Raw genomic sequence first — 20,791 nt, 5'->3', positions numbered from 1 at the left:
ACCAACTTGTCCACCAGGTTTTGTTATATCATGTATGTATGTATACATACATAAAATGTATATGTATACACATACACACACACACACACACACACACACACACACACACACACACACACACACACACACACACACACACACACACACACACACACACACACAATCAGATGCACCTCCTGACTGTTATGGTGAGCATCGCCACGGATTATGTCTCACATGGTAAAACCGCATAATCCGCACAGAACTGTGTCCAATAGGTGTGGACTGTGTCCAATAGGGATCAGCGGAGTGCTCGTCGCACTCCTCATGTGTCAATTTTCCCGCTGGTCACATCACGTGCCTTCTGGTTGAATGGTTATGCCTGGTGTTGGCTTAATGGTTAGGGTGGTTGGTTTGGGATCCCATTGGGAATTAATGGTTAGGGAATTGGGATCCAAGGATCTCGAGTTAAAATCCCACTCGGCTGTTGAATTAATACCAGGAGGGGTTGACTTTGCCTGTCATCCTTCCGAGGTCGGCAAAATGAGTGCCGGCTTGCTGGTATCCTGTGTCGGAGTGGCGGCCCATCCAGGATTGTGTCCAATAGCCACGGAGACTGCTTAGGCAGCACCAACGCTCTGCACAGAGTACGGTCCCAATGGATGGATGGATGGTTTGCATTAGCAGGAACAATTGTCTGGGTGGCAGACGGATGGTTGTTTTGTGCGGATTATGCGGTTTTACCGTGTGAAACATAATCTGCGGAGATGGTCACCTTAACAGAAGGTGCGTCTGATGTATAAACAACGAATGTGGTCATCATTGGTTCGATATTTATCGGTATTCCATCCTGATGAGGGCAAATAAGCCCAAAATCTGGATCGGTGGTTCCGTTTGATGTTTAACTGATGATGACCATACAATCTTTCTCTGTTTGACATAGTCACCGTGCCGAAGCCTCTGTGTTGGAGGTGACGCTTTGGTGTGGACTGTTGTTCAATGGGGATCAGCGGAATGCTCGTCACACTCCACATTTCGATATTATATATCCATATATACATGAATACAGATACATAAAGGGAAAAAAAAAAAACATTAAAAAAGAAATAAAACTACAGAGAGATGATTATGATGACACCACATTATGAAGCCACAATACGACACCACAATCCTCTTATGGATTACCATCACGACATCTTTCGACATTTTACTTTTGTTGTGGGATTGTGATGAATGAAGAAGAAGAATGATGAAGAACAAGAAGAATGAAGAATGACACCATATTATGATGTCACAATACGACACAACAATCCTCTATGCCTGGTGTTGGCTTAATGGTTAGGGTGGTGGGCTTCGGAACCAAGGATCATCCGAACAGCTCGGCAAAATGAGTGCTAGCTTGCTGGTATCCTGTGTCGGAGTGGCGACCCGTCCAGTAGCCAAGCAGACTGCTTAGGCAGCACCAATGCTCTGCACAGAATATGGTCACAATGGATGGATGGATGGAATCCTCTTCTGGTTTAGCAGCACGATATCTTTTGATGTTGTTCCATCACAATCCCACAACAAAAGTAAAATGTCAAAAGATGTCATGATGGTAATCTACAAGAGGATTGTGGTGTCGTATTGTGGCTTCATAATGTGGTGTCATTCCGACATTGTTTGATTGTTTTTTGAGATTCTATGTTTTTACTTCTTTTCTTTTTTTAATATATATATTTTTTCTTGTTTCTGTTGGGTTTTTTTGAGGGGGGATATATAAGAGTTTATAATAGATACCTGGTGTTGGCGCAGTTGTTAGGGCAGCGGCTTGGGACCCAAAAGGACCTTAGTTCAAGCCCCGTTGGGCCACTGAATTAATATACACCAGGGGGTTGACTCAGCCTGTCATCCTTCCGAGGTCGGCGAAATGAGTACCAGTGTACTGGGCCGGTGTATGCCCCGGTTAGAATAGGTGTACCATATCCCTGTGTGTCGTAAGAGGTGACCAGGGTTGCGTCAGGAAGGGCATCCGGCGTAAAAACCTATGCCAAATCATTACGCGGACAATAAAACGGATTTCCATAACGGATCGGTCGAGGCCCGGGTTAGCAAAGAGCGCCACCGGTACCGGTGGAAATTGTGCTACTGCTGAGCGAAGGAGGAGAAGGAGACGGGGAAGGTGGGTCCAGAGGCAGTGGGAGAGAGGGAAGGGTAGAAGTGTGCAGGTGAGAGTTGGAACTCTGAATGTTGGGACGATGACTGGCAAAGGGCGAGAGTTGGCTGATATGATGGAGAGAAGAAAGGTGGACATACTGTGTGTACAAGAGACCAAGTGGATGGGGAGTAAGGCTAGGAGCATTGGAGGTGGTTTCAAACTGTTCTACCATGGTGTGGATGGGAGGAGAAATGGTGTCGGGATAATCCTGAAGGAAGATTATGTCAAGAGGGTATTGGAGGTGAGGAGAGTGTCGGACCGAGTGATGAGTGTGAAGTTGGAAATTGAAGGGGTGATGATGAATGTCATCAGTGCATATGCCCCACATATGGGGTGTGAGATGAAGTATAAAGAAGATTTCTGGAGTGCGTTAGATGAAGTGGTGGGGAGTGTATCCAAGGATGAAAGAGTGGTGATTGGAGCAGATTTCAATGGGCATGTTGGGGAAGGGAATAAAGCGGATGAGGAGGTGATGGGTTGGTACAGTCTCAATGAGAGGAACGTGGAAGGGCAAATGGTGGTAGATTTTGCAAAAAGAATGGAAATGGCGGTGGTAAATACGTATTTCAAGAAGAAGGAGGAACACAGGGTGACATACAAGAGTAGAGGAAAGTGCACAGAGGTGGACTAGGTCTTAAGCAGGAGATGCAACCTGAAAGAGATTTGAGACTGTAAGGTGGTGGCAGAGGAGAATGCAGCTCGACAGCATCGATTGGTGGTCTGTAGGATGATTTTGGAGGTGAGGTTGAGGAAGAGAGTGAGAGCTGAACCAAGGACCAGATGGTGGAAGCTGAAGGAGGAAGACTGTTGTGTGGAATTTAGGGAGGAGGTGAGACAGGTGTTGGATGGTGGTAAAGAGGGGTGGGATGATTGGGCAACTACAGCAGAAGTGGTGAGGGAGATAGCTGGGAAGGTACTTGGTGTGACATCTGTACAGAGGAAGGAAGATAAGGAGACTTGGTGGTGGAACGAGGAAGTACAGGAAAGTATAAGGAAGAAGGGGTTGGCGAAAAGGAAGTGGGATCGTCAGAGAGATGAAGAAAGTGGACAGGAGTACAAGGAGTGGTGGCGAAAGGCAAAAAGAGAGATGGCAAAGGCTAAGAAAAAGGCATATGGTGAGCTGTATGAGAAGTTGGATACAAAGGAAGGGGAAAAGGATTTGTACCGATTGGCCAGACAGAGGGACCGAGCTGGGAAGGATGTGCTGCAGGTTCGGGTGATAAAGGACACAAATGGGAATGTGCTGACGAGCGAGGAGAGTGTGTTGAGAAGGTGGAGTACTTCAAGGAGCTGATGAATGAAGAAAATGAGAGAGAAAAGGTTGGAAGAGGTGGAGATAGTGAATCTGGAAGTGCGGTGTATTAGTAAGGATAAAGTGAGGACTGCTATGAAGAGGATGAAGAGTGGAAAGGCGGTTGGCCCAGATGATATACCAGTGGAGGCATGGAAGTGCTTAGGAGAGATGGCAGTGGGGTTGTCATCCAGATTGTTTAATAAAGTCTTGGAAAGTGAGAGGATGCCGGAGGAGTGGTGATTAAGTGTACTGGTTCCGATTTTCAAGAATAAGGGTGATGTGCAGAGCTGTGGAAATTACAGAGGGATAAAGTTGTGAAGCCACACCATGAAGTTGTGGGAAAGAGTAGTGGAAGCTAGGTTGAGAGGAGAGGTGACGATCTGTGAGCAGCAATGTGGGTTTATGCCAGGAAAGAGCACCACTGATGCGATGTTTGCTTTGAGAATGTTGATGGAGAAGTATAGGGAAGGCCAGCAGGAGTTACATTGTGTGTTTGTGGATTTAGAGAAAGCTTATGATCGGGTGCCAAGAGAGGAGTTGTGGCATTGTATGAGGAAGTCGGGAGTGGTGGAGAAGTATGTGAGGATGGTGCAGGATATGTACGATACAGTGTGACAGCGGTGAGGTGTGCGGTAGGAATGACGGACCGGTTTAAAGTAAAAGTGGGATTGCACCAAGGATCGACTCTGAGCCCTTTCCTGTTTGCAATGGTGATGGACAGGTTGATGGACGAGATCAGACAGGAGTCCCCATGGACTATGATGTTCGCGGATGACATCATGATCTGTCGTGAGAGTAGGGAGCAGGCTGAGGCGAGCCTCGAGAGGTGGAGGTACGCACTGGAGAGAAGGGGAATGATAGTCAGTAGGAGTAAGACGGAGTACATGTGCGTAAATGAGAGGGAGGGTGGTGGTATGGTGCGGTTGCAAGGAGTTGAGGTGGGGAAGGTGGATGGGTTTAAATACTTGGGATCAACTGTCCAAAGTAACGGAGAGTGTGGGAGAGAAGTGAAAAAGAGAGTGCAGGCAGGATGGAGTGGGTGGAGAAGAGTTGCAGGAGCGATTTGTGACAGAAGGGTAGCTGCAAGAGTGAAGGGGAAAGTATATAAGATGGTAGTGAGACCAGCTATGTTGTATGGTTTGGAGGCGGTGGCACGAACAAAAAGACAGGAAGTGGAGCTGGAGGTGGCAGAGTTAAAGATGCTGCGATTCTCGTTGGGAGTGACGAGGATGGACAGGATAAGGAATGAGTATATTGCAGGGACAGCGCAGGTAGGACGGTTTGGAGACAAAGTGAGAGAGGCGAGATTGAGATGGTTTCGACATGTGCACAGGAGGGAAGCGGAGTATATCGGGAGAAGGATGCTGAGAATGGAGCTGCCAGGTAGGAGAAGAGGAAAGCCAAAGAAGAGGTTCATGGATGCAGTGAGGGCGGATATGCGGGTGGTTGGAGTGTCAATGGAAGATGTGGAGGATAGAGCAAAATGGAGACGGATGATCCGCTGTCGCGACCCCTAACGGGAGCAGCCGAAAGAAGAAGAAGAAGAAGAAGAAGAAGAAGATATGAGTTTATAAAGAAAGCAAAATACACGTGTTCACATCAGTGAGATACAGTGGGGAGAACAAGTATTTGATACACTGCCGATTTTGTAGGTTTTCCCACTTACAAAGCACGTAGAGGTCTGTAATTTTTATCATCGGTACACTTCAACTGTGAAAGACGGAATCAACAACAAAAATCCTGAAAATCACATTGTATGATTTTTAAATAATTAATTTGCATTTTATTGCATGAAATAAGTATTTGATCACCTACCAACCAGAAAGAATTCCAGCTCTCACAGACCTGTTAGTTTTGTCTTTAAGAAGCCCTCCCATTCTCCACCTGTATTAACTGCACCTGTTTGAACTCGTTATCAACATAAAAGACAGCTGTCCACACTCAATCAATCAGACTCCAACCTCTCCACAATGGGCAAGACCAGAGAGCTGTCTCAGGACATCAGGGACAAAATTGTAGACTTACACAAGGATGGGATGGGCTACAGGACAATAGGCAAGCAGCTTGGTGAGAAGGCAACAAACTGTTTGCGCAATTATTATAAAATGGAAGAAGTTCAAGATAACAGTCAATCTCCCTCGGTCTGGGGCTCCATGCAAGATCTCACCTCGTGGAGCCTCAATGATCATGAGAAAGGTGAGGATCAGCCCAGAACTACACGACAGGACCTGGTCAATGACCTGAAGAGAACTGGGACCACAGTATCAAAGAAAACCATAAGTAACACACTACGCCGTCATGGATTAAAATCCTGCAGCGCATGCAACGTCCCTCTGCTCAAACCAGCGCATGTCCAGGCCCGTCTGAAGTTTGCCAATGACCATCTGGATGATCCAGAGGAGGAATGGGAGAAGGTCATGTGGTCTGATGAGACCAAAATAGAGCTTTTTGGTATAAACTCCACTCGCCATGTTTGGAGGAAGAAGAAGGATGAGTACAACCCCAAGAACACCATCCCAACCGTGAAGCATGGGGGTGAAACATCATTCTTTGGGGATGCTTTTCTGTAAAGGGGACAGGACGACTGCACCGTATTGAGGGGGGGATGGATGAGGCCATGTATTGCGAGATCTTGGCCAACAACCTCCTTCCCTCAACAAGAGCATTGAAGATGGGGCGTGGCTGGGTCTTCCAGCATGACAACGACCCGAAACACACAGCCAGGGCAACTAAGGAGTGGCTCCGTAAGAAGCATCTCAAGGTCCTGGAGTGGCCGAGCCAGTCTCCAGACCTGAACCCAATAGAAAAATCTTTGGAGGGAGCTGAAAGTCTGTGTTGCCCAGAGACAGCCCGGAAACCTGAAGGATCTGGAGAACATCTGTATGGAGGAGTGGGCCAAAATCCCTGCTGCAGTCTGTGCAAACCTGGTTAAGAACTGCAGGAAACGACTGATCTCTGTAATTGCAAACAAAGGTTTCTGTACCAAATATTAAGTTCTGTTTTTCTGATGTATCAAATACTTATTTCATGCAATAAAATGCAAATTAATTATTTAAAAAATCATACAATGTGATTTTCAGGATTTTTGTTTTAGATTCCGTCTTTCACGGTTGAAGTGTACCTATGATAAAAACTACAGACCTCTACGTGCTTTGAAGTGGGAAAACCTGCAAAATCGGCAGTGTATCAAATACTTGTTCTCCGTATGTCAGTACGTATCACCCAATGGAGCAGCAGTGATTTTTGGACATCAGAAGATGGCTGCTCCGGGCTTCACAATCACTCGATCAGGTGATTTAGAGCTTCCCATCAGTTAGTGTCACAATTTGTATTTGTGCGACTTCTTTTGAAAATAATAATAAATATTTTATCATAATATTAGTGAATTTAATGCGCTTGCCGTTTTATTATATTGTTCTGGATTTCATGCCTCTGTTTTTACATATTTTAAATTCCTGTAGTTGTTTCTGTTTATTTTGGGAAGAGGGGATATCATGGTTCCAATGATTTTTACTCCATCAATCCTGACATGTTTTGGTTATGTCCCCAGTTTTCATGCGTTTTTGAATATTTTGAAGTAATAAAATGCTTAATGGTTTATATTCCGTATTTTGTTAGTTTGGTGGGGACTAAATCCATCTATGTTATTACATTTGGCTTATGGTACACATTCTACCCCTCCCCCCTCAATCCCGACTTTTAGTTCAGTCCACAATGTGGATTACCACATCTACGGAAATGTCGATGCGATTATCGTTTTTAAAAATAATAAAATTAGTTTTGGATGGATTTTCAAATCGAAAAATAATAAAATTATCAACAATAGATGGAGGTCCTCAATGCCAGACATGAAATCAGAGCCGTATCCCAAGACATATCGCATGCTTTTGACACGGTCTGGCACACTGCCCTGCTCACCAAACTCTCTTCCTATGGTATCCAAGGCCATCTCCACTCATGGCTCTCAGACTTCCTCTCCTGTCGCAGTCAACGTGTGGCCCTAAATGGAGTTCTTTCATCCCCTCTTCCTGTCCAGGCTGGAGTTCCTCAAGGTAGCGTTCTGGACCCTGTTCTTTTTCTGGTTTTCATCAATGATCTCTCCGACTCTCTGGAAAATCCTCTTTATCTCTTTGCTGGTGACTCCACCCTCTGCCGTACCATCGGTCATCCCTCAGACCAGCATGCAGCAGCTTCTTCGCTTCCTGCAGATTTGGGTAAAATCACAAACTGGTCCAACACGTGGAACATGTCTTTCAATCGGGACAGATCTCACACTCTCACTATGTCTCTCCGAAAGGACCGTTTAGAACCCCCCCCCCACCTCCATCCACTTTCTCAACAATGCTCTGTTATAAGTCCTTTCTTTCAAGCTTCTGGGTCTCACTATCTGCCATGACCTTTCCTGGGAAAGCCACATTTCAAACCTCGCCTCCAAAGCCAGTCGCCGACTGGGAATCCTCCGTCGTGCAAAGTCCTTCCTCGGCCCACCTGAACTCCTGACCACTGACCACTTACAAAGTTTTCGGCCGCAGCTTGATGGAGTACTGCTCTCCCCTCTGGGCTGGCTCCCCTGCCTCACATCTTGGTTCAGCTTGAGGCTGTGGAAACCAAGGCATTTCGGATCAATGGTATCTCCCGCGATGAGGCTGAGCCTTTGGGCCTCTCACTTTCTCACCACTGGGAGGTCAGTGGTCTTTCTGTCTTCTACCGTCTCCTCTTCGGTCTCGCCCCCCCCCCCCCGCTGTGTCTGTGATTTGCCCCCATCATATTTCCGCATTGCGCTCAAGGTCCGCCAACAACCCCCTTCTGGTAAAACTACCAAAATCACGAATCACTGCTCACCTTCACTCTTTCATTCCTCTTTTTCCCTACCTTTGGAATAAACTCCCTCACTCTATTCAATCCCATTCTTCCCTCCAGGCCTTCAAAACACCTGTTCACCACCACCTATCATCCCCCTTCCAAATCCTCGATCTTTTCTACCCCCGATAATCCACCCAAGCCCACCTCCTTCAAATTCCCTGCTTTCCTTCCTGAAAGTCCCTGTAATGTCCATCTTGTATTCCCCATGTTCCCCGCCCCATCCTTCTCCCTTCCACATATCTCCTAATGTCTCTGTTCCCCACTGTTTTATCCTTCCCTCTCCTGCCCCTCTTGTCTCATGCCTCCCTTGCTGTGCGGTGCGTGTTAGCTCTCATACGAGCCTCGACAAGGTATCCAAAAAAAAAATGCTTCATGTTTTATATATTTTGCTGTGGATGAAATTAATCGATGCATTATTTTTGTACTTGTTTCAGTTGATTTTGGGGATGGGGGGGGCGGGGGTGGTGGAGGAGAACAATCACTTTTGGAATGTTTTGGCTGAGTCCACATTTACATTCGATTCCTTTTCATAATTAAAGGATGAATATTTTATGTATTTTAAGATTTTTTGTTGCGTGCAATAGCCCAGAGACAAAGTAACTTCCTCGCGAAGGAATCACAATCATAGCTTCAGCAGTTATTGAGGTAGGTCGGGCTACAATTTTACATTGTTTTTAGAGGGGAAGAAGAAGGGGAAGAAGAAGAAGAAGAAGGGGAAGAAGAAGAAGAAGAAGAAGAAGAAGGGGAAGAAGAAGAAGAAGAAGAAGAAGAAGAAGGGGAAGAAGAAGAAGAAGAAGAAGAAGGGGAAGGGGAAGAAGAAGAAGAAGGGGAAGAAGAAGAAGAAGAAGAAGAAGGGGAAGAAGAAGAAGAAGAAGAAGAAGAAGAAGAAGAAGAAGAAGGGGAAGAAGAAGAAGAAGAAGAAGAAGAAGAAGAAGAAGAAGAAGAAGAAGAAGAAGAAGAAGAAGAAGAAGAAGAAGAAGAAGAAGAAGAAGAAGAAGAAGAAGAAGAAGAAGAAGAAGAAGAAGAAGAAGAAGAAGAAGAAGAAGAAGAAGAAGAAGAAGAAGAAGAAGAAGAAGAAGAAGAAGAAGAAGAAGAAGAAGAAGAAGAAGAAGAAGAAGAAGAAGAAGAAGAAGAAGAAGAAGAAGAAGAAGAAGAAGAAGAAGAAGAAGAAGAAGAAGAAGAAGAAGAAGAAGAAGAAGAAGAAGAAGAAGAAGAAGAAGAAGAAGAAGAAGAAGAAGAAGAAGAAGAAGAAGAAGAAGAAGAAGAAGAAGAAGAAGAAGAAGAAGAAGAAGAAGAAGAAGAAGAAGAAGAAGAAGAAGAAGAAGAAGAAGAAGAAGAAGAAGAAGAAGAAGAAGAAGAAGAAGAAGAAGAAGAAGAAGAAGAAGAAGAAGAAGAAGAAGAAGAAGAAGAAGAAGAAGAAGAAGAAGAAGAAGAAGAAGAAGAAGAAGAAGAAGAAGAAGAAGAAGAAGAAGAAGAAGAAGAAGAAGAAGAAGAAGAAGAAGAAGAAGAAGAAGAAGAAGAAGAAGAAGAAGAAGAAGAAGAAGAAGAAGAAGAAGAAGAAGAAGAAGAAGAAGAAGAAGAAGAAGAAGAAGAAGAAGAAGAAGAAGAAGAAGAAGAAGAAGAAGAAGAAGAAGAAGAAGAAGAAGAAGAAGAAGAAGAAGAAGAAGAAGAAGAAGAAGAAGAAGAAGAAGAAGAAGAAGAAGAAGAAGAAGAAGAAGAAGAAGAAGAAGAAGAAGAAGAAGAAGAAGAAGAAGAAGAAGAAGAAGAAGAAGAAGAAGAAGAAGAAGAAGAAGAAGAAGAAGAAGAAGAAGAAGAAGAAGAAGAAGAAGAAGAAGAAGAAGAAGAAGAAGAAGAAGAAGAAGAAGAAGAAGAAGAAGAAGAAGAAGAAGAAGAAGAAGAAGAAGAAGAAGAAGAAGAAGAAGAAGAAGAAGAAGAAGAAGAAGAAGAAGAAGAAGAAGAAGAAGAAGAAGAAGAAGAAGAAGAAGAAGAAGAAGAAGAAGAAGAAGAAGAAGAAGAAGAAGAAGAAGAAGAAGAAGAAGAAGAAGAAGAAGAAGAAGAAGAAGAAGAAGAAGAAGAAGAAGAAGAAGAAGAAGAAGAAGAAGAAGAAGAAGAAGAAGAAGAAGAAGAAGAAGAAGAAGAAGAAGAAGAAGAAGAAGAAGAAGAAGAAGAAGAAGAAGAAGAAGAAGAAGAAGAAGAAGAAGAAGAAGAAGAAGAAGAAGAAGAAGAAGAAGAAGAAGAAGAAGAAGAAGAAGAAGAAGAAGAAGAAGAAGAAGAAGAAGAAGAAGAAGAAGAAGAAGAAGAAGAAGAAGAAGAAGAAGAAGAAGAAGAAGAAGAAGAAGAAGAAGAAGAAGAAGAAGAAGAAGAAGAAGAAGAAGAAGAAGAAGAAGAAGAAGAAGAAGAAGAAGAAGAAGAAGAAGAAGAAGAAGAAGAAGAAGAAGAAGAAGAAGAAGAAGAAGAAGAAGAAGAAGAAGAAGAAGAAGAAGAAGAAGAAGAAGAAGAAGAAGAAGAAGAAGAAGAAGAAGAAGAAGAAGAAGAAGAAGAAGAAGAAATTGGCATTTTAGCGATCTCACGATGTGGTATTTCAGGGATGTATTCTGGCATCTTTTTAAGTCTTGGTAGTTCAGAAAGCACTCGAGAATTAAAGGTATGGCTTTTAAATGCTTATGAACTCACTCTATAGTTTTTTATCCACGTATTATTGTGTACACATTTGAATGGGCCACCATTTTTTTCCCCCGTATTATCCCTCTATATGGAGTACTACCGTACTCCATGGTATGTAAAGTTGTATTTTCTGTTTGTCTGTCCATCAATAGAATTGGCCCCCACCGGTAGTTACCACATCATATTGAATACCGTTGAAATCCTCTTGGCAAATGGAGATGCAAGAAAACATTTTCAAATCTACAGGGTAGGAGGTTCAGGGTGGGGGGGGGGGGAAGATCACAATTCTCTCTCTGCAAATGTGCATCGTATAGCGCCACCCGGTGGTAAGCAGTATTACAAATAATCATATCTATAATCACCAAGCTCACAATTCTGGCACCCAACAACCAGACTCGAAATGTTGTCTATTCAGAAGCACTGCAGTAGTTACATGGCTCTCTTTTTCAAAACTCTAAATTCCTTCTGCACAAGGTGTGGGTTCTTTTTGCTTCTCTTGTTCTCTTCTTATTGTGGTTCTCTTCTTATTGTGGTTCTCTTCTTATTGTGGTTCTCAGATCCAGGTGTACACCAAAATCGAATCACTCTGTCCTTGTCACACACCCAACCTGTCCACCAAGTTTCATCAGAATGCATCCACAACTTTTTGGAATATCATTCTCACAGACAAACAGGGGTGAAAATAATCTCCGTCCACCTTCAGTGGTAGAGGTAATGAATACAGTTGTTGGTATATGAACGTGTTGCATCAATATAATTTTGGAATTTTTCCTCGTCCATGTCCAAATCGGGTAAGAACATCCCAGCGAGGACTTATCCCTCACGGCGCACGTGGCCCAAAACCCGCCTCGAGCCCTCACCCTTAAGATTTTGCTTCGTTATCAGAGTTACATCACAAAGCTGTCCCTACACGAATCGTTGAGTCAAAAGGTTACGAATCACTCCTCACTTTGGCAAGCGATGCGAGAGTCTCCCATGGGCAGCGTACATTATCGATACTCATGAGTACCATGAAAAAAATGATCCACAAAACACAAAAGATGTTGCAGCCTTTGTCGATGGCACTATACGAGAAAGCCGAAACTGAGAGGCCATCACAAGGGGCGCGGAAGAAGCTGGAAGAAAGCTCATGACACACCCTTCCCGATACACCCAATCCCTCCCTCCATCCCTCCTCCAACCCCTCCCCCCCAAAAAAAACATGGGCAATCATCAAAATGCATATTCATGTGTAACAAGAGCACTGTTGTACTAAGAATATAAATACAAGAAATTCAAAAAATATTTGAAGTGACCTTGTTAGTTACGCCGACCAAGAGTGACGTCTCGCTTCTCAACGGTGAGGAACTGCCTTCAGAAGGAGAAATCAGAGGTTCACTGACGCCATTGGTATCACCGACGCCATTGGTATCACCTACGGCACCTAATGGGAGCGAGCGATGCGAATGGAGGGGATGGATTGGGATGTGGGGGCAGGTGTGGGGGTGCAAGTCGGATAAAGGGGAAGGATTCAGTTCAAGTAGAAATTTGAGGCAAAAGAGCGAGAAAGTTAACAGGAAGGAAGGAAACATCTCAAACATCACTTGAGATCACACATTTCCTTCTTTCAACCGTTTAACCGACACAAATCGGATTGATACAAGTCAATAAATAAATAAATTAATACTGCGCCGGATTTGGGTCGAGGTTAACTCACACCACTACACAATTGAAAGGTCAAATCTATCTCCCCATAGAATAATATTGTTATGGTTTTGGAAGACCCTAGGGAGTCACATCCAACAAGTAAGGAACCTTGGTGTTTACATATGTCCGTAGTATTTTGTTCATGCTGCTTTAGTGACAGTTTGCATTCACGATTCCCTGTATCACATTACGTTACTACCCACATTGACCACCACACAATCACCCTCTCTTCTCTCCCCCTCCCCCTCCCCTTTTTCACGTTGGGACCAACGTAGGCCCGCAAGCTTATGTCGGGTGTACGAGGGGTCCCCAACAAACTCCACCTTCTTTATTTCTCTCTGGCTATCCCTCGTGCTCGTCTTGTTTCCCGGAGTGACTGAGGCGCCAATGTCCATAGCATTTTGTTTGGGTGACTGACTAAGGAGTAAGGTCCTTTCGATTGTAAATACATTTCCTTTTGGTTCTTGTAAATCGTTTCCAAACTACCCGCTCGTCTTTTCTCCATTGGTTAGACAATAGTGTGCAAATAGTGGATGGGAGTTCTACCCTGCTGTTTCGCTACGGTTACGATTAGTCAACGTCCCACTGATGGCATCGCTCGGCCATGCTGATTGGCCAGGAGCACGGCGTTGAGAAGCGCAGGCCTTTTCTGGGGGGGGGGGGGATTTACTTCACCAGGAAGGTAACATGGGATCTGGACGCGAGGACCCTATCTAAATTGACAGTCGAAGAAGACGTCTATGGTTGCTTAGAAACTCGTCATGCCGCGGAGTTATCTGCGGCCCATCGGTTTCAGGGTCAATGGTCCGGAAGCCGGTCCGAGAAGCCCCTTATGACCCGGCCACTGAACTGGTAACGATATCTATTGTAAGTTATCTCCTTGCGCATGTTGAACAGTAAAAGGCAGTCATTGTACCGGCGATGAGTTCAATTTTACAGAAGGAGGTTAAAGGGCTAGAACAGAAAATAGCAAATACTTTAGAGGGGTAATGGCAGTAGTTGGTGGGGGGGGGGGGTTGGTGCACAACTCATGTAAGGATAGACAGAGATAATTATACAAACAAAATGTATTTTAAATTTGCAGTACTTTTGCTCAATACTTTTTGTTATAATTTATTATTATTATTATTATCCAGTAACTATGTGGCTTCATCCTGCTCTATATCTAATGTACCACGCCAGCTGCCATCGCTCCAGTCCCTACCAGCCGCTTGTCCCGTTACAACCAGGGTGTGAGAACCCCTTCCTGACACTGCCTGGGTCTCTTCGGCAACCAACACCTTCTGCCTCCTGCCAGCAGCTAGGGATCAGAGAGCAGAGGAGTGTTTCAGAGGAGGGGGTGTGGGAGGAATGGAAGAATATCAAATAATAGCAAAAAAACCCAAAAACAACAACAAAGTATGGATGAGCAGAACCAAGTGATTAAAAGTGAAGCCCAACTCAAATCGGGGGCCAGGAATTGGCAGGGAGGATATTTGGGTGCCTCAGATCATACCCTTGATGAAACTGTGCAGGCGTGGACACAGCAACGTCCGGCAAGTGACGATGAGCACAACAAAAAGTAGTGGAAGGAGGAGCAGAGCAAGCCAGGCAAGCTGCAAGTCTGTCATGACAGAACAACATGGCAGTCAGTACAAATGGCACTGAGCAGATCAGCAAAGTGAGAACCGGCCACTCCAATTCACAACGTTTCCTCCAAACTCTGCTTCAGTACCTTTCAAGGTCCATTGGACCAAGGCAGGGATTTGGTATTGAACATACACCTCCTGCATCTCAACTGGACTGGTGACATTAACACCTGTGCCACATCAACACTTGCTGCAGGGGTGGCATGCCATACATATACCTCCTTTAGGTGCCTATTACCAGCTAAATAAGATCAGTCTGGGATGAATATTCTGTAGTCTAGGATGAGTTGCAGCATATATATATATATATATATATATATATATATATATATATATATATATATATATATATATATATATATATACATTTAGCATAATTGTATGACTTGCATGTAAAATGATAGGCCGTGCGTCGAAGTGTGTTCAGGAGCTCATAAACGTGACCCCTCCATTCCGTAATGTGTCTGAAAGCCTCCAACCATTCCCACCATTCCAGCTTTAAGCCAGCACAGTCCCGTGGGCAATTAGGTATCAATTTCTGTATTAAAATCCATCCGTGTTGCTTCCTTGTCCTACCCCCCATCCCCACACCCCACACACTTTTCCTTATGATAAACCCTGTTTTCTCACCCCAGGGATGTCAGTTTGATTCGAGGTTAGGATTTGGGAGATTATAACCACAGCGTGACTCAAAACTCAAACGGGGGAACTCTCTCAGGTGACAGATCTCTTTGGAGTTTCTGTACATCGGAAACCGAAGAAAAGATCTGTTCGGTTTTCCCAGTGGATGGCATATGGCCTCTGAGGGTCATCCATTGCTAAAATGGTGATCGTCTGGGTGGAAGATAAAAGTAAAAGTAAAATGTGACTTAGAAGCCTCAAGTAAACAACCCCCACCACCCCCAAGTCCTCAAACAATACCTCCCAAGCCCAAGTCTTTACCCTCTCACCCTTCTCCTCTCAACCCAAAAGTGTCAATCCCAACCCCACTTCAAGCTTTCAAACCTCTCCCCACAGCTTAACCCCTCACCAAAAGTTTTCAACACACGCCCAACTTTGTCCCATCTTTGCACTGACCCCCTCCCTCCCAACCCTAACTCTGTCCTCACCTCCTCCCACTCAAAATAAAATGGGCATCCCCACATCGATCATTATATATTTATTCATGATCTCATAGAATCAGCGGAATATTTAATGCTTTCCCCTCCCCGATCATGCTATCACCGACTTCACAGATGTCATGGCCCATCACGGTCGCCTGTCCAACTCACAATCCTGTGAGATATGCGGAAACCCCGTGGAACTGCAACTCTCAAGTGACCATGAGCAGCCTAATTGTGCCAATTAACCACCCAAAACCAATTATCTTCTTCCTGATGCAAATATTCACAATAAGTAAATAATGACGGATGCTTTCTTCCACAATGTCCCAAGATTCCCGAAAGTCAGACAAAGACCTTTACAATGACACGGGTTTTATGCCCCTGGTCAAGTCGTGTAAAAGAAAATGGTGGGATATAATAGCAAGGACCCACGTAACCTCCACCCGTTTGGAAGTGATGTCTGACGCTCTGTGCTGGGGGCAGATTCGACAACATTTCAGCATCTGGATTATCTGCACCTGCGGAGAAGGTGGGAATGCTGTTGTCCAGGAATACCACATCTCCACCACCCATTATATCTGAAGACGATATTGAAGGTATTCCACGGGATACCCGGGTACGTGCTGACCCAGCCACGTCACTCAAATCAGTGTCATTTCGGGCAGATCCCCTTTCACCATCCATCAACGCTGCAGCACCAGCATCCGTGGAGAACTCATCGACATCAAACGTGTCCAACAGGAAAGTGTCACTGGTAGGAGTGTCAGGAATTCCGTTGTTCATCATTGCTCAGCACTTCATGATGCCAGTTGTGCTACCCTCGACAGACCAGCAGGGAAGCAATTTATCAGACTTTTTGAACCCTGAGAGAGCGTCGGATGTGCTTCAAAAGCATGGTGAGGAGCAACCCTCGTTGATTAACAGGTGTACGGATGGACATTTGTGGCAGTAGTGGATCCAGAGGAAGGTCTTGTTCCAAAATCTGTCATGTGAAAGTATTCATCGCTGGTAATCCTGAAAACTTATGCTGTGTTGGATGACCAGTCAAATCAGTCTCTGGGCCACAGCAAACTCTTTGACGACTTCAATGTGTCAAATAATCTCGTCCACGATGATCTCAAAACCTGCTCTGGAACGATGGCAGCCACTGGTAGGAGTGTCAGGAATCTAATCATCGAATCTTTTGATGGAATCGTCCACCTGCCACTCCTATAGCTAACTGAGTGTAATGCTATTCCTTGTAATTCCTCCGACATTCCAACACCGGAAGAAGCAAGGCTCCACTCACATATATGTCCTATTGCTGAAATGTTTCCCGAACCTTTGTTAAAGCTCGGAACAAGTGTGTATCTACCCTCAGGAGAGCGAGAAAACAACATCTTTCTAATCTCAAGTCTGAACTATCAAACCTCTCTCCCTCCTCCAAATCCTGGTGGCGTCTAATCAAATCTGTTTCTGGTGTATGTTCCCCCTCCATCCCCTCCCTTACCTCAAATGGCCACACTGCTGATACCACACGTGAAAAGACTGAATGCCTAAACTCGATGTTTGCATTGAAATCTTGTGTCCAAAACCCATCGCTTTCTCCACCCACCTTACCCAGTCACACCCAACTGTCCCTGGACTCTGTGTCCTTTTCTCCTGACAAGGTGGAGAGCTTGCCGTCAAACCTCGACTCAGATTCTGCAACCGGTCCAGACGGCACCAGCCCACGTGTCCTAAAAACCTGCTCCTCTTCTTTTACTCACCCTCTCTCTGTTCCATTCACCCTCTCATTTCCTCAAGTTCATCTGCCATCTCCTTGGAAATCAGCAAACATCACTGTCCTACATAAAAAAAGGTGCAAAAACAGATCCCTGCAACTACAGACCAATCAGCATTCTCCCAATCAACAGCAAGGTTATGGAATCCATCATCGCTTCAGACATGAAATCCTTCCTCTTCTCCAATGGCTTGATTTCCGATCATCAGTTTGGTTTCAGACCAGGTCACTCTACCCTGGATATGTTGCTTCTGCTCTCCCAACAATGGATGGAGGTCCTTAATGCAAGACATGAAATCAGAGCCGTATCCCTAGACCTATCACGTGCTTTTGACACAGTCTGGCACCCTGCACTACTCACCAAACTCTCTTCCTATGGTATCCTACACCATCTCCACTCATGGCTCACAGACTTCCTCTCCTGTCGCAGTCACCGTGTGGCCCTAAATGGAGTTCTTTCATCCCCTCTTCCTGTCCAGGCTGGAGTTCCTCAAGGGAGTGTTCTGGGCCCTGTTCTTTTTGTGGTTTTCATCAATGATCTCTCCGACCCTCTGGAAAATCCTCTTTATCTCTTTGCTGATGACTCCACCCTCTGTCTTACCATCTGTCATCCCTCAGACCGGCAAGCAGCAGCTTCATCGCTCACTGCAGATCTGCATCACAAACTGGTCCAACACGTGGAACATGTCTTTCAATCCGAACAAATCTCACACTCTCACTATGTCTCTCCGAAAGGACTGTTTGAACCCCCACCCCCCCCCATCTACTTTCTCAACAATCCTCTGGAAGAACTTTCTTTCAAGCTTCTGGGTCTCACTATCTGCCTTGATCTTCCTTGGGAAGCCACATTTCCAACCTGGCCTCCAAAGCCAGTCGCCGACTGGGAATCCTCCGTTGTGCAAAGTCCTTCCTCGGCCCACCTGAACTCCTGACCACATACAAAGCTTTCGTCCGCAGCCTGATGGAGTACTGCTCTACCCTCTGGGCTAGTGCTCCTGCCTCCCATCTTTATCCGCTTCACACTGTGGAAACCAAGGCATTGAGGATCATTGATATCTTCCGCGATGAGGCTGAGTCATTGGGCCTCTCACTCTCTCTCACCGCAGGCTGGTCGGTGGTCTTTCTGTCTTCTACCGTCTCCTTTCCAGTCTCCTCCCCCCCCCCCTTTTTGCTCTGTGTGCGACATATCCCCTCCATATTTCCACAGGGCGCTCAAGGTCTGCCAGCAACCCCCTTCTGGTAAAACTACCAAAATCACGATTCACTGCTCACCTTCACTCTTTCATTCCTCTTTTTCCCCACCTTTGGAATAAACTCCCACACACTCTTCAATCCCATTCTTCCCTCCAGGCCTTCAAAACAGCTGTTCACCACCACCTCTTATCTTCCCTCATTCAAAACCTCGATCTTTTCTACCCCCGTGAATCCACCCCAAACTCACCTCCTTCAAATTCTTCCTGAAAGTCCCTGTAATGTCCATCTTGTATTCCCCATGTTCCCCACCCCATCCCTCTCCCTTCCACAGCTCTCCTAATGTCTCTGTTCCCCACTGTTTTGTCATTTCCACTCCCGCCCCCTCTTGTCTCATGTCCCCCTTGCTGTGCGTTGTGTGTTCGCTCTCATACGAGCCTCGACAATGTCTACAAAAAAATAAAATAAAAAGAAGAACCTGGAGCGTATGGACCTTGGATGGGTGATAATTGGCGATGCATGTCTGGACGGCGTCCATAGCCCTGAGTGAGTGGAGGCTTATTGCACTCACATTCTCGAAAATGGAAGACCATCAGTCTGCTCACCATGCCGTAATTGTGTCACCGTCAAGGAGGTCATCCTGCCACATCGTCACATACCTTCAGGGTAACTTTTCGGGAGATCCTGCCATCACAGAGCCTCCGACAACAGGGTCAGCGGTGACGTCTTTCACAATACAAGGAATAATGACAAGCCGGGTCGCTCCATCGTAGACAACAGTTGTCTCGCGATAACTGAGGACAGATTCATCAGGAATGACAATGGTCATTGAGTGGCTCCGTTACCATTGTGAGATAATGTAAAACTTCCAGACAATGTAAACCTTCTGCCACTCGTTGAACTTCTTCCTCTTCTCGTCAATCCTCTTTCCAACTTCGTCACCCCACCACCATGTGTCCGAGTGCCTCGGTGGACCTTTTGTCCATCCACATACCTCACCAACGGCTCTCAACAGACGATCTTTCAACGACATCCAACCACATCATCCTCTACCATACTCAACCTCTCTCTTAATCCCTCCTTCACCGTCACCTCTTTCAACCTCCACACCTTCATCCTCGGTTGGCACTTCACCCGCCGAGCTCTCCTCACACCTTTCAGCCTTATGTCACAGAAACCAAATGGTGCTGCGAAACAACATCCTCTCCCGGGATCACCTTTGTGTCTCGGAGGTTTCCCCTATCTCGCGTACACACCATCAGGTAGTCAATGGTTGTCGTCGACCCACCTGACGTGTATGTAACAAGCTTATTATCCGCTTTCTCGAATTGAGTATTACAAAATCAACAAACCAGCTCCATCAACAAACTCCAAGATCCTTTCACCTTCTCCATTCCTCACACCGTAACCATAACCCCCATGGAGTCCCTCAAAACCATCTGTACTCCTTCCCACAACAACTTCCTCATCTTTCACATTTTCCATCAGCTTCTCGATCGCACACCAGAACTTGTCCTACTCTTCATCGCTCCGACCGACCTGCGGGGAATATCCCGAGATGACATTCACCAAGAGCCTTCCAATCACCATTCTCACCATCAGGAACCTTTCACTCATTCTCGCCACACTCACCACACCGTCTACGAACTCCTCAGAAAACAGGAGACAAACACCGTACACACCTTCCGGGCACCCTTGCCACACAAGTTTGACTGAAAAACGTATATTCATGCTCCGCCCATGTGACACGTCATCTCCACTGGAAGCGGGAAGACTGCCATTGCCCGTCTGGCGGGACGTGTGGTTGTTGTGGGCAATGCACGGTTTTTAACCGACGCACTTGGAGTGTTTTAAATAAAGAAAAAGTGATTTAAACCTCTGCAAGTGTTGGTTAAACTGCCTGGAGTATTCTTATTCAAGAATCGGGACACGTAGGCCGTTCCAGGATACTTGGTAGCAAGTTAGCGTCTTTGTTGTAAAAGAGTGATTATTGTCCCGTCTTGTCGATGTAATCTCTTTGGCTCTCCTAGGAAGGAGGCTGAGATGAGAGACTGAGAAGAAGAAAACTGGAAGTTTTGTGCAATGTATCTGAGGCAACAGATGCTTGGGAGTCAGGAGGAGGGGGTCCGTAAGCAGATTTCTCATGGGAGGGCTGAACTTGGACAGACGGGTTTTGGGTTCAGTTCTAACCGTAACTACCATGTTATGTCATCACGAGGCACCTGCTATTGATAAGAGAAAATAGTGACACAGAAACACGTCGTATGTGCAGGTTCAATGGGATGAGCATGACGTACGTTTGGCAATTAGAATCGTCAGTCCGTCCTATAGATCACATCGTCATCGTAATTTTAATGTTTCTAGTATTGTAGTTGTTAACAGGCATCATCGCTACAATTACGTTCTTAGTTTTATTTCATTCAC

General features: G+C 45.3%; 1 protein-coding gene across 5 annotated transcripts in view; it reads right to left on the bottom strand.

Annotated features, from left to right (window-relative positions):
* Positions 1–20,791, bottom strand: part of LOC147016401 (tumor necrosis factor receptor superfamily member 1A-like) — an 80,763-nt gene that overhangs the window by 7,133 nt on the left and 52,839 nt on the right. For 4 of the 5 annotated variants that reach the window (XM_085845026.1, XM_085845027.1, XM_085845024.1 and 1 more), the window contains exons 7-9: positions 14,179–14,286; positions 13,858–13,983; positions 12,293–12,420 (exon numbers count right to left, since the gene is read on the bottom strand). In XM_085845026.1, the coding sequence (XP_085701152.1) occupies positions 12,293–12,420; positions 13,858–13,983; positions 14,179–14,286 (362 nt within the window). The remainder of the gene's footprint in view (positions 1–12,292; positions 12,421–13,857; positions 13,984–14,178; positions 14,287–20,791) is intronic. The other variant, XM_085845025.1, reaches the window with a different exon arrangement.

This window comes from Eptatretus burgeri, chromosome 11 (genome assembly GCF_056783735.1).
Source record: "Eptatretus burgeri isolate ZD-2024b chromosome 11, Ebu_testis_v1, whole genome shotgun sequence".
NCBI classification, from domain to species: domain Eukaryota; kingdom Metazoa; phylum Chordata; class Myxini; order Myxiniformes; family Myxinidae; genus Eptatretus; species Eptatretus burgeri.
This window is presented reverse-complemented; position numbering and strand designations above follow the sequence as displayed.